The sequence below is a fragment of the Hypanus sabinus genome, chromosome 18, assembly GCF_030144855.1.
Source record: "Hypanus sabinus isolate sHypSab1 chromosome 18, sHypSab1.hap1, whole genome shotgun sequence".
NCBI lineage: Eukaryota > Metazoa > Chordata > Chondrichthyes > Myliobatiformes > Dasyatidae > Hypanus > Hypanus sabinus.
The window spans coordinates 75,531,954-75,546,408 of record NC_082723.1 but is presented as its reverse complement, the minus strand read 5'-3'; the positions used below and the strand labels follow the sequence as shown (position 1 = coordinate 75,546,408).

The 14,455-nt window shown below is 41.6% G+C and overlaps 1 protein-coding gene across 1 annotated transcript in view; it reads right to left on the bottom strand.

Annotated features, from left to right (window-relative positions):
- The window catches only part of cltcl1 (clathrin, heavy chain-like 1), a 146,085-nt gene that overhangs the window by 71,027 nt on the left and 60,603 nt on the right, over positions 1-14,455 (bottom strand). The window contains exons 8-11 of the mRNA XM_059943697.1: positions 12,998-13,198; positions 11,785-11,937; positions 10,962-11,084; positions 4,857-4,994 (exon numbers count right to left, since the gene is read on the bottom strand). Coding sequence (XP_059799680.1) covers positions 4,857-4,994; positions 10,962-11,084; positions 11,785-11,937; positions 12,998-13,198 — 615 coding nt within the window. The remainder of the gene's footprint in view (positions 1-4,856; positions 4,995-10,961; positions 11,085-11,784; positions 11,938-12,997; positions 13,199-14,455) is intronic.

Sequence of the window (14,455 nt, the reverse complement as noted above, 5' to 3'; positions counted from 1 at the left end):
CTGCACTTGCTCATTCACCTTCAGTGACTGATGAACAAGGACTCCGAGATCTCTTTGTATTTCTTTCTCCCTTACCTAACTCTACACCGTTCAGATAATAATCTGCCTTCCTATTCTTACTCCCAAAGTGGATAACCTCACACTTATTCACATTAAACGCCATCTGCCAAGTATCTGCCCACTCACCCAGCCTATCCAAGTCACCCTGAATTCTCCTAACATCCTCATCACATGTCACACTGCCACCCAGCTTAGTATCATCAGCAAACTTGATGTTATTCTCAATGCCTTCATCTAAATCATTGATGTAAATCGAAAACAGTTGTGGTCCCAATACCGAGCCCTGTGGCACCCCACTAGTCACCACCTGCCATTCTGAGAAACACCCATTCACCGCTACCCTTTGCTTTCTATCTGCCAACCAGTTTTCTATCCATGTCAATATCTTCCCCCCAATGCCATGAGCTCTGATTTTACCCACCAATCTCCTATGTGGGATCTTATCAAATGCCTTCTGAAAATCGAGGTACACTACATCCACTGGATCTCCCTTGTCTAACTTCCTGGTTACATCCTCGAAAAACTCCAATAGATTAGTCAAGCACCATTTGCCCTTGGTAAATCCATGCTGGCTCGGCCCAATCCTATCACTGCTATCTAGATATGCCACTATTTCATCTTTAATAATGGACTCTAGCATCTTCCCCATTACTGCTGTTAGGCTGACAGGACAATAGTTCTCTGTTTTCTCCCCCCTTCCTTTCTTAAAAAGTGGGATAACATTAGCCATTCTCCAATCCTCAGGAACTGATCCTGAATCTAAGGAACATTGGAAAATGATTACCAATGCATCCGCAATTTCCAGGGCCACCTCCTAAGTACCCTAAGATGCAGACCATCTGGACCTGGGGATTTGTCAGCTTTCAGTCCCATCAGTCTACTCATCACCGTTTTCTTCCGAATGTCAATCTGTTTCATTTCCTCTGTTACCCTATGTCCTTGGCCCATCCATACATCTGGGAGATTGCTTGTGTCTTCCCTAGAGAAGACAGATCTAAAGTACTTAAATTCTTCTGCCATTTCTCTGTTTCCCCAATTTCACCCAATTCATTCTTCAAGGGCCCAACATTGTGCTTAACTATCTTCTTTCTCTTCACATACCTAAAAAATCTTTTGCTATCCTCCTTTATATTCCTGGCTAGCTTGCGTTTGTACCTCATTTCTTCTCCCTGTATTGCCTTTTTAGTTAAGTTCTGTTGTTCCTTAAAAAATTCCCAATCATTTGTCCTCCCACTCACCTTAGCTCTGTCATACTTCCTTTTTTTTTAATGCCATGCAATCTCTGACTTCCTTTGTCAACCACTGTGGCCCCTTTCCCCACTTTGAATCCTTCCTTCTCCAGGGGATGAACTGATTTTGCACCTTGTGCACTATTCCCAAGAATACCTGCCATTGCTGTTCCACTGTCTTTTCTGCTAGGATATCCGTCCATTTAACTTTGGCCAGCTCCTCCCTCATGGCTCCATTGTCTCCCCTGTTCAACTGCAACAATGACACCTCAGATCTGCCCTTATCCTTCTCAAATTGCAGATAAAAACTTATCATATTATGGTCACTACCTCCTAATGGCTCCTTTACTTCAAGATTGCTTATCAAATCCTGTTCATTACAGAACACTAAATCCAGAATAGCCGTGTCCCTGGTCAGCTCTCGTACAAGCTGTTCCAAGAATGCATCCCGTAGGCACCCTACAAACTCCCTATCCTGGGGTCCAGCACCAACCTGATTCTCCCAATTCACCTGCATGTTGAAATCCCCCATAACTACTGCGACATTACCTTTGCCACATGCCAATGCTAACTCCCTATTCAACTTGCACCCAATATCCATGCTACTGTTTGGTGGCCTGTAGACAACACCCATTAGGGTCCTTTTGCCCTTACTGTTCCTCAGTTCTATCCACACAGACTCTACTTCTCCTGATCCTATGTCCCGCCCCCTTGCAAAGGACTGAATCTCATTCCTCACCAACAGGGCCACCCCACCCCCTCTGCCCATATTTCTGTCCCTACGATAGCACGTATACCCTTGTACATTCATTTCCCAGGTCTGATCTCCCTGCAGCCATGTCTCCATTATCCCAACAATATCATAGTTACCCATTCGCACCTGAGCTTCAAGCTCATCCGCCTTATTTCTGACACTTCGTGCATTCAGATATAGAATTCTTAGCCCATTTCTCCTCTCTCTGTTTAAATCGCTGCCTATTGTGCTTAACCCAGCTCCCTGAACTCCCATCGGGCTATACGCTCCTTGAATTTTGTTGTTAAAGAGGCGCATGCAAGCAAGGCATATGCAAAAATGTTTGCATTGCTCTCCAGAAATGTGTGGGTTTCCTCCGGGTGCTCCGGTTTCCTCACACGGTCTAGTTGGTAGGTTATTGGTCATTGTAAAGTGTTCTGTGATTAGTTTAGCATTAAATCAGGAGTTGCTGGGCAGCACAGCTTGAAGGGTCAGTGCAGTATCTCAATAATTTTTAAAAATAAATTATCTACTAAAAAATGTAACTGGACAGTTTAGGTGAATCCCAGAAGCCCACACATTACAGCCTCAGTTATAGAACAAGGTAAAATTGAAAGGTTGAGGTTTGCTCAAGAGGATTAAACTCAACAAGTGATATTTGCTTAGTCTGCCTGTGTGCAGATTTGCTGAACTCTATTTCAGTAATCGAAGTCTATTAAATCTGTATTCTTGCGGACAAAGTTCTATGCTTTTGTCACTACCCACATCGTATCACATTGTGGCTCAATGTGAACATAAGGCATTCCCACACTTCAATAGGTCCAAACTAATGCTTCGAATGCTTCTGACAACATTTGGCATGTTTACCATTTGGAAGAAATCCAGGAGTAGTGCTGATAAAGTCCAACTCAGTCACTAATTGGCAATTACTGGTAGATTAGATTGTGCACACCACTTGCATCTGGAAGCTTTTTTTTTTCCCCCATTATAACTGTGCCCAAATTCCCACCACACAAATACCAAGGGACCTCCAAGAGGACCACAGTCATGTCATTGGGTTTGGAGGCTTGCGTACCTCAATGACCCAGAAAGCTATGCTGACTGGAGTCAGAGCTTTATGATTAAGCCAGACTAAAGAGTGATCTTCCAGGTTTGGGGGTTCAGCTCAGGGATAACAACCCTGACAGGTAACACAAAACTGTTACGGAAACAGCAATGAAGAATCCTTTTACTTCTGAGTCCAACGTTAACTCCTGAGTCTCCACCCTTGACTTGCATGACTGACATTAGTGAAAGCTGAGAAGTTACTGACATGATGAAGGAAGCCCTAAACATCGGAGACAGAGGATCTTCAATGCTGCCCTAAACACCAAGGGGAGACCACCATAAAGCCAGTACAAAGCAACAGTTCATTACCACCACAGGGACAGCTAGTGATAATTGAATCCACATTCTATAATTCACCGTGATATTTAAATACTATCACATCAATGTTGCATGTTTTTACCTTTAATCTTTAAGTGGAGGACAAGCAGTAATTTCTTATTTAGGAAATACAAATTGTATAAAATTGCAGCAAAGAAACTTGGAATTAAACCAAGCCAAGTCAAGAACCTTTGGAAATTAGTGCCCCATCCATTTTAACCTTAAGTTATAAAAACAGCCTGTTTTTATTTCTTAGCCATTGAAAAAAATTATCAACCATTAAACAGGTGTAAAACTGACTAACATTAGACAATATTAGACCATATCATGGACAAGTACAGCACTGAAAGTATAGCCCTTTGGCCTGTCAAGTCTGTGCAGGAACCATTTATACTGCCTATATCCATCGAATTGTGTATGGACCATAGCCCTCCATTCCCCTCCCATCCATATACCTATCCAAACTTCTCTTAAGCATTGAGATTGGGCTTGCATACACCGTTTGTGCTAGCAGCTTGTTACACACTCATCACTCCCAGTGAAGTTGCCCCTCATATTTCCCTTAAACTTTTCACCTTTCACCATAAACCCATGACCTCTAGATATAATCCCACCCAACCTCAGTGGAAAAAGCCTGCTTGCATTTACCCTTCAATTTTATACACTTCTATCAAATTTCCCCTCAATCTTTTACATCACAAGGAATAAAGTCTTAACCTATTCAATCTGTCCTTATAACTCAAGTCCTGGTAACATCCTTGTAAATTTTCTCTGTACTCTTTTAACCTTATTTACATCTTTTCTGTAGGTAGGTGACCAACACTGTACACAATAATCCAAATTATGCCTCAGCAACTTCTTATACAACTTCAACATAACATCACATCTCCTGTACTCAATACTTTGATTTATAAAGGCCAATTCGCCAAAAGATTTTATTTAAGACCTTAGCTACCTGTGCTGCCAACTTCATTGAATTATAGACCTGTATTCGCAGATCCCTATGTTCTACCATACTCCTCACTGTGTAAGACCTACCCTGGTTGGCCCTACCGAAGTGAAACACCTCGCACTTGTCTGCATTAAATTCAATCTGCAGTTTTTCCAGCTAGCCCAGATTCTCACTGGAAGCTATGATGGTCTTCCTTGTTGTCCACCACCCCACCAATCTTGGTGTTATCTGCAGAATATGATGTAGAAGGAGAATATGGCTATTTGGCCCTTCGAGCCTGCTCTACCATTCCATCATGGCTGATGTATTAACCCTCTCAACCCCATTTTTCTGCCTTCTCCCCAGAACCTTTGATGTTCTTACTAATCAACAAAATTATTACGCTAATTATGCCACACAAATCAAACTAAATTTCATTAATAGCATAATGCAATCGATTAGCTGGTACATGTCTCACCTGTGGTGCATGGATCAGGTTCATTTCAAGTAGCCGAGTCTGCAAGTGACCTTCAGGTGGTCTATTGTTCTTCAGAGCATCCAAAAGGAATGAAGTACACTGTTGGATCAGGTTATTCTCCATAAAAACATCCACAATCTGCAAGAGACCAAACAATAAGCTTCAGGTGAAAACGTTCACTTATATAAATATTGTGTACATATTACACACTGTGGTCTAGATCCTGCTGCAAGCTCTGATAGTCTTTTTCACTGCACTCCTAACAGGATGCAAAGGGAACAGAATTAGGCCATTAGGCCCGTCGAGTCTATGCCTGCTTATTAACATAAATATCTAATTAGCCAATCATGTGGCAGCAACTCAATCCATAAAAGCACGCAAGAGGAAGAAATGCGATCTAAGTGACTTTGAACATAAAATGATTGCTGGTGCCAGACAGGGTGGTTTGAGTACACCAGACACCACTGATCATCTGGGATTTTCACACAGTCTCTAGAGCAGAGGTTCCCAACCACAGAGATTCCACGGACCTCTAGTTATTGGTAAGGCTCCACTGCATAAGGAGTGGAACCCCTACCACAGAGTTAGTGCATCAAAGTCCCAGAATGCCAGGAGATCATATTTTCTGAGATACTCAAACCAATCTGTTTACAGAGAAAGTTCCAAAAAAGATAAAAACAACAACATCCAATGAGTAGCAGATCTGTGGGCAAAAATGCCTTGGTAATGAGAGTTTAGATGAGAATGCCTAAACTGGTTCAAGTAACAGCAACTCAAATAGCTATGTTACACAGTGGTGTGAGAAGAGCATGTGAACACACAACACGTCAAACCTTGAAGTTGATGGGCTACAGTAGCATAAGACCACAACCATACACTCATTGGCCATCATTACATAAAGCAGCTACCTAATAAAGTAGCCACTGAGTATATATACACCCAACACTCACAAACAACCCCCAACTAAACTACTGGTGATTGGATCTTGAGCCTGACTGTTGATTATAACCAGAGTAAGTACTTAGTCAGGAACCAAAAGGTCCTCATTTTTCTCCCCAAATCAGCTGAAATTAATGACTTCAACTAACAGCAGGTGCCTCAAAAAAAAAATCAATTTGGCTGCATTAACACCCTCCAGAAATTAAAAATCCAAATGACCATGAACATCCAGACTGACTTCAAGGATATCATTTGGCAGACACAGCAGATCCATATTAAGGAAGTCACTGGCCACATATTACTCGAGAAATTTCTTCACTCAGGATTTTGTTCAGAATTCCCTACCTTTGAATGTACAGGACATTCAGCTCAAGTATAAAATGCACTCAATGGTCACTTTATGAGGTACACCTGCTTGTTAATGCAAATATATAATCAACCAATCATGTGGTTGCTACTCAATTTATTAAAGCACAATCAAGAAATTCTGAAGAGATTCTGAAGAAATATGACCGAAGTGATTTTGACCATGAAAATGATTGCTGGTGCTAGAAAGGGTGGTTTGTGTAACTCAGAAATTGACCATCTCCTGGGATTTTCACATACAACACTCTAGATTGTCAACTGAATGCCCTCTAGACTGAGTCTCGAGCTTACAGAGAATGGTGTGAAAAACAAAGAACAACCAGTGAGCAGCAGTTCTGTGGGCGAAAGAGTCTTCTTAATAAGAGAGATCAGAGGAGAATGGCCAGACTGGCTCAAACTGACAGGAAGGTAACAGTAAACTCAAGTAACCATGTGTCACAACAGTGATGTGCAGAAGAGCATCTCTAAATGCACAACACATTGAATCTGAAGTGGATGGGCTACAGCAGCCGAGGACCACACCAGGTTCCACTCCTGTGGCCACTTCATTAGGTGCACTCCTGTACCTACACAAGTGGCCAGTGTGTGTAAGATTTATGGATACTAGATTCGTAAGCATGGAGTGGATCAAATTTAAAAGCTCAGTAGTTACACATCAGGTGCTGTTTCCCACTCCTTCAGTTCTTTCTAAAAGATATTAGTCAAAATATTTTGCATCCATATGTTGTTCGGAGTTTGTGTTTTTTTTAAGTCTAACACTTTGGGCTTAATCATTGCCTTCCCGATCTCTCTATAAAGGCAAGAAATACATTCCCTAGGACGGGGGTCGGCAACCTGCGGCTCCCGAGCCATTTGTGGCTCTTTCACCTCTGTGCTGCGGCTCCCTGTGGCTTTGGGAAATAATTGGTCAGTATTTAATTAAAATGTATTTTATGTTAGTTTGTTAGCTTTTGAAATGTAATTCTAAATTTGAAGATTATGGTGATCTTGTACAATCTAAGTGTGGCGACACATTTCCTGGCACATCCGAAACGGCTCACAATTAGCCAGCATTCCGGCTAAGGGAGATAGCCTACGGGGGTTTGTGAGTACGCGTCTTTTGCAGCATCTGCGTCCATGGGGGCTGGGTTGAGGGAGGCTTAAAAGCAAGGCTGTTTAGTTCGAATAAAGTTATTCGACTGCAGTTTACTGACTGCGTGAGCACACCGCTACAATGTGTTTTTATCGCTATTAATATACGTCACCACTGCCAATACCTGACACCCGCCAGTGCGCGATTTCTTTAATTTTTCGATCCAAGGTAAGCCAACTATGGAGAATTCTAAAAAAAGAAAAGTGACTGAAGAAAACAGAACGTTTAATGATACGTGGACAGATTCATTTGCTTTCACTGTTGACGAGACTGGTTTACCGGTATGCTTAATATGCAATGAGAAACTAGCAAACAACAAAAAGTCAAATGTCGCAAGGCATTTCCAGAGTAAACACGCAGCCTTTGCTCAAAAATATCCGGATGGAGATGAGAGAAAAAATGCCGTTTCGGAACTGATGCGGAAGGTTGATCTGAGCAAAAATCATTTCCAGAAATGGATGAAGTCTGGAAAATCAACGACATACGCCAGTTATATTGCCGCTCAGGAAATAGTCAGGCACGGGAAGCAGTTTACAGATGGTGAATATATAAAAGAATCTTTCATTAAGATTTCAGAACATCTATTCATGGACTTTAAAAACAAGAGTGAAATTGTGCAGAAAATCAGGGATATGCCCCTCTCTGCAAAGACTGTCAAAGACAGAACCATAAAAATGGCAGAAGACATCACAAGACAGCAAATTAAAGACATCAATTCAGCTGTGGCCTACTCGATTGCCTGTGACGAGTCTAAAGACAAAGGTGATATTGAACAAATAGCGTTGTTCTGCCGGTATGTAAACTCTGCCGGGCCACTGGAAGAACTGATTGAGTTGATACCTCTAAAAGACCAAACACGGGGGGAGGACATCTGTGAGGCTGTCTTGAATTGTTTAAGAGCCAAAGGAATAAAGACCACCCATCTGGTGTCAGTAGCTACTGATGGGGCTCCGAATATGACGGGAACGCACAAGGGATTTGTGGCTTTACTGCAGAAGTCGCTGGACAGAAAGCTGCTGACTTTTCACTGCATCTTGCACCAAGAGGCACTGTGCGCTCAAACATTTCCTCCGGAATGCACAGAAGTAATGGATGTTGTCATTCAGATTGTCAATAAAATAATGGCAAAAAGTTTAAATCACCGTCAATTCCGTTTGTTACTGGACGAGATGGAAAGCGCATATTCTGATCTCCTGCTGCACAACAAAGTCCGGTGGCTGTCCAAAGGGGAGGTGCTGAAACGCTTTGTCGCGTGTCTGGAAGAAGTGAAAACTTTCCTGGGCAGCAAAGGGCTCACCTTTCCTGAGCTGGAACAGCCAGAGTGGCTGGAAAAGCTACACTTCATGGTAGACATGACAGCGCACCTGAACACGCTGAACACAGCTCTTCAGGGGAAAGGACGCACAGCCCTGCACATGTTGGAGGATGTTTTGGCATTCGAGCGCAAGTTGACAGTGCTTGCCAGAGATTTACAGAAAGGCACTTTGTCTCACTTCCCCAATTTGAGAGAGTTCAAACAAGGTCACGACATGATAATTTCGGAGTATTTACATTCTGCAATCATCGCAATGCAAACATCGTTTGGGAAACGCTTCTGTGAGTTCAGAGAGGAAAAAAACACATTATCCTTCCCGGTCACTCCCTTAAGCATCGATCCTTCCCTACTGAATACGACTGCATTGGCAGGTGTGAGTCAACCTGATCTTGAGATGGAACTGGCCGACATAGCCGACAAAGACATATGGGTGTCCAAGTTTAGACGCTTGACAGCAGACCTTGAAGATGTTGCCCGTCAGAAGGCCGTTCTTGCTCAGAATCACAAATGGAGTGATATTGAAAACCTTCCAAAACCGGACAAACTTGTGTTCGAAACATGGAATGCTATGCCCGACATTTATGTAAACATGAAAAAGTATGCGCTTGGAGTCCTGTCGATCTTTGGATCCACATATGTATGTGAGCAGGTGTTCTCCAACATGAACTTTATTAAAAACAAACATCGCGCACACCTCACAGATGACAGCTTGCGATCCTGTGTAAAGATGAAGGTGATGTCATACAGCCCTGATGTGCAGACGCTGTGCGCTGAGGTCCAGGAGCAGAAATCCCATTAACCAAGTATGATAAATATTTTAATTGCCTATTATTTTATGTATATTCATATTTTTTCATTGTTCAGTGAAATAGTCCTTTTATTTTTCAGGCTGACAGCTGGCTGATGTTATTTTTGGTTTGCTGCTGGCGGCAAATTTAAGTTTGGCGTTTTTCATAAATACAAGAAGGACTCAAATAGACGTTGAGTATTTTACTTAAAAGTAACCTTCAACCCAACGTCTTTTTTTCGGAGTTCAAAATGTTTTTGTTGCATGCAGAAATGTAATTTCGTTTTCTCTGCAGGAGTTCATCAATTTCATAAATGCAACACATTATAGTTTGTTTATACATAGCATAAAGGCAAAAAAAACGTTGTATGCAGTGTTATTTCATTTTAAATGTCAAACGGGTTTTGCGGCTCCCAGTGTTTTCTTTTCTGTGGGAAACGGGTCCAAGTGGCTCTTTCAGTGGTAAAGGTTGCTGACCCCTGCCCTAGGACAATATAGAAGTGTATGGTAAACATGACATCATTCAAGTTGCTCACTGTTTCTTAGGCACTTCACCTGTACATTGAATTTCTACAGGGCAAGTAGTACAAGAATGCAAAATATCTGTATTACAAACCTGACTTCACTATGTGACCAGCAATTAACCTGATGAAAAGGCCAATGGAACACAAAGTGACAGATTTGCAAAGGGACATTCTGAAGCTCTGCACAAGCTTAGAGAAATATCCAAGATATCTGAAGAAATCACAAATTTAAATTTAAACCTTTAGCAATGAAGAGAAGGGGTCATGGGTACATTATAATGAATGTAGTCACTGCAGAGACACTGAAGCTGGTGGATATACAAGTCTTCATTCAGCCAATCAAGCAAGAAGCATACGGGAGACACGCTTGGAAGAAGAGGCCTGTCTGACCCAATATTACATGCCATTTTTACATGCTAGAGATGCTAGGTAGCAGCAGGACAATTCTATAGGAACAATGTATCTACTATGTTTCCTTTAAATTACAATAATTTTCAAACAGCTAGATCTTCACACCAACACTCCAGACACCCAAAAGGAATGTCAATCTCCATTGACACAGGATTGCACTCATGCATATGCAGACATCTCAGACCAAATGGAGTATTTCTTGTTTGCAAACTGTCTGCAGCTCCAAGAACACCATTGTTCTGAGCTGCATTTTAAACTTAATCTACAAACTACGTTCAGATCTGAAGACTAGTTGCTGTTGAAATTAGTATTTGCTATATACCGTAACTCCAGAATATGCCTCAACAAGGGCATATTTTAGTTGAAAATTCATGGAAGGTACATTGTCCCTGATGTATTCCTCTCTCAATTCCCATCTACCAGTTATTCTGGAACTCAGTAGCATGCGTCAATACAAATATAAAATAAACAGCAAGATCAATTTCCCTTCCCTCCTATGTAGCGTTCCGTTTTTCTATCATCTATGTGCCAATTGAAGAGTCTTTGAGATGTCTTCTCAATATGACTCAATACATATCATCAGGAGGCAAACTAATAATGTTTTGATATGAGAATGGAATCATGGACTTACCTGATTGATATTAGCCAAAGGTTCTTCATCCTGGACAAGCATCTGTGCAAACTGAAGACCCTGGTCTGGGCTCACTCGCATTACATTTCTCAGCAGGAAGACCCAGTCTGGAGTGTAACCAACCTGTTAATAAATAGGTACAATGCAATAGGACTTGTGCAAATCTGTTTCATGACCAAGTAATTCTTACTATTTGGAAACCGTTTACCCACCCACAACAAGAGATCAAAAATTTAGGGTCAGTTTGTTCTTGTGGTCATTTGTCCTGTACTGGTACAATCCATGAGATTTACAAAAATAGATCACATAAATATTATCAGAGTAACAAAGCACAGAAACAGACCCTTTGGCCCAGCTCTTTGATGCCAACTGAAGTTGTCTACCCAAGCTAATCCCATATCCCTCTTTACCAGGCATACCCAGACCCCTCAGTTATTGGTAGGATTAAAAGGCATAAAAAAAAGCTCTATACACAAGAGATTCCGCAGATGTTGGAAATCCGGATTAGCACTCAAAATGTTGTAGGAACAGAGCAGGTCAGGTATGATCTAGGGAGAGGAAAAAAAAAGTCAACATTTTGAGCTGATTCCCTTCACCAGGAAGGGCCTTGGCCCAAAACACTGATTATTTCTCTCCCTAGATGTTTCCTGACCTACTGTATTCCTTCAACATTGTCTGTGTGTGTGTTATTCTAAAGTTCTATACAAAATCCCTGTAGTTCTTAAACAGAAGCTGATGCCAAAACATTTGTGAAAAGCTTTATTATGCTCAAAACTCAAACTGAAAAAATTTCTAAAGCAAAGGAAAAATCTAGAAAAATTACCTTTTTTGCATAAAGTACAATTTTCTGAAATTGTCCAGTCTCCGCAAAACACTGGATAACTTTATTTGGCACACTGGCTCGCAGATAGACGCTTAAAGCAAGTGTGGGATCCGCAGTCTTCACCAAGTCCCCAAGCTCCTCTGAACACTCAAGCTAAAGAGTTAAAATGCAATAAGAATGTTCAACATTTTAGCAGCAGCATTTCTATTAACACGTGAAGTACTGGACATGAAACAGTAAAGCGAGGAACAGGCCCTTGAACTCCAATGTCCCTCTGTTCATCCACACATTTAAGTAACCAACCATTAACCCTGTACTCAGCCTTCTGGTTTGTCCTTCCAAAATGCATCACCTCACACTTATCCGGATTGAACTCCATCTGCCACTTTTCTGCCCAACTCGGCATCCTGTCTATATCCTCTTGTAACCTTCGACAACCTACAGCTCCATCCACAACTCCACCAATCTTCGTGTCATCCACAAACTTACTCACCCATCCTTCCGCCTCTTCATCCAGATAATTTATACAAATCACAAAGAGCAGGGGTCCCAGGATAGATCCTTGCTGCACTCCACCAGTCACTGACCTCCAGGCAGCAGAATACTTTCCTTCCACTACTACCCTCCGCTTTCTTTCGTAAGCCAATTTTTTATCCAAACAGCCAAGGTTCCACTGATCCCATGCCTCATGACTTTTGTGGGGGACCTTGTCAAAAGCTTCAGGTTTTATATGAAGAGGAGGCAAAGATATCTTTGTTGGATCCACAAGTGGATTATATGCCACACTTTTCTGCCCTGGAAACAACTGCTTACAGTGTGGTCTATCATTTCTAACGTAAGGAGGTTCTTTAGCATGCAAATAGAACAAGGATACTTGGTATATCTGAGCTGAGTTACTAGTAGCAGCCTTTCTAAAACCTGCTCTGTCATGCAGCATTCCCCCCCCCCCCAACCATGCCCAAACAAGATAAAAGACTCTTCAGCTAATATTGTGGGCAACCTTTTAATTGACTCGAATCATGAATTGAGATAACAAATATAGGCATTTTTAAAATAAAAGGTACGTTGATTTTCATGATCAACAGCACAAAATCTGGAAAATACAGCCAAAAGTATTTCAGAAAGCAAAATCCCTTGTTCAGTGAAATATACTGCGATAGACTGAGAATCAGAATGCCCTGCCTTAGCTCCAGATCCAGATTAGACCGATTACCTTGTCTTCCTTTAGCCACTTCTCAAGCAGTTGCTTGCGCCCTTGCTGCAAGACAGGTCGGCAAAGCTCCAGTGATTCGTATTTGTTTAACTGTCCCTGATCAAGAAGGATTCCAAAATACTGGAGGAGAGGGGAAGCTTGTCCTGGCTGGGCTGGGACAGTCTGGAACTTTCGAATAGTGTCTGGAGTCCGCAGGATACCCTAATGGAATACAAATTGCTACTGTAGTATAGCAGCAGGCATTGTTATCATTTTTTATAAACATAGTTAACGTCCGTTTATTACAAGTCAATTTAAAGTAGAACTACTAAACAATTATTCACAAATAGATCAGCTGTCACATGCGATAGAATAACAGATTTTGATGAGCAGAGTTGTCACTGTTAAGTTTATAGCAATGGAAAAGGAACTGACATATTCTCTTTTCAATTCTGCCACTGGAAAGGAGGTACAGGAATCTTAAGTCCCACACCAGGTTCAGGGTCAGCTGTTACCCCCCACCCATCAGGCTCCTGAACCAGCCCCGTGGATAACTTCACTCACCCCAACACTGAACTGATTTCACAACCCACGGACTCATGGTCACAATATCATTTATTTATTATTATTATTCCTGGACATCAATATATCGATGCAGCTACAAAGAAGGCATGACAGTGGCTTTATTTCATTAGGAGTTTGAGGAGATTTGGTATGTCACCAAAGACACTTGCAAATTTCTACAGATGTACCATAGAGAGCCTTGTAACTGGCTGCATCACCATCTGGTATGGTGGGTGGGGGGGGGGGGAGAGAGAGTGAGAGAGCGGGGTACCACTGCACAGGATCCAAATAAGCTACAGAAAGTTGTAAACTCAGTCAGCTCCATCGTGGGCACTAGTCTCCCTAGCATCCAGGATATCTTCAAGGAGTGGTGCCTCAGGAAGGTGGTGTCTGTCATTAAAGACCCCCACACAGAATGTGCCCTCTTCTCATTGTTACAGTCAGGAAGGAGGTACAATAGCTGGAAGGCACACAATCAGTGAATCAGCTTCTTCCCCTCTGCCATCCAATTTCTAACCTGATAGTGAACACATGAACACTAACTCACTACTTATTTTTATTTGCACTGACACTACTTATTTGATTTAACTGTTGAATAAAAACTGAATTACAGTAAGTATATGCATTGCAATGTACTGCTGCCACAATTTGTCATTCTTTGCACTTTGGTTACTTGTCTGTCTTTGTGAGCAGCTTTTCATTGATTCAATGTATCCATTTGTATTTACTGTGAATGCCAGCCCGAAAATGAATCTCAGGGTTGTATATATGTACTTTGATAATATGTTACTTTGAACAATTTAAGCCCACACTGTATTTATAATGAGTTGAATAAATCAATCTGAATAAATTAAAGACGAACCAAAACATCAGTCACTAAAGTGGTTAAGTCAGGGACAAAAGTTAAGTGCTGAG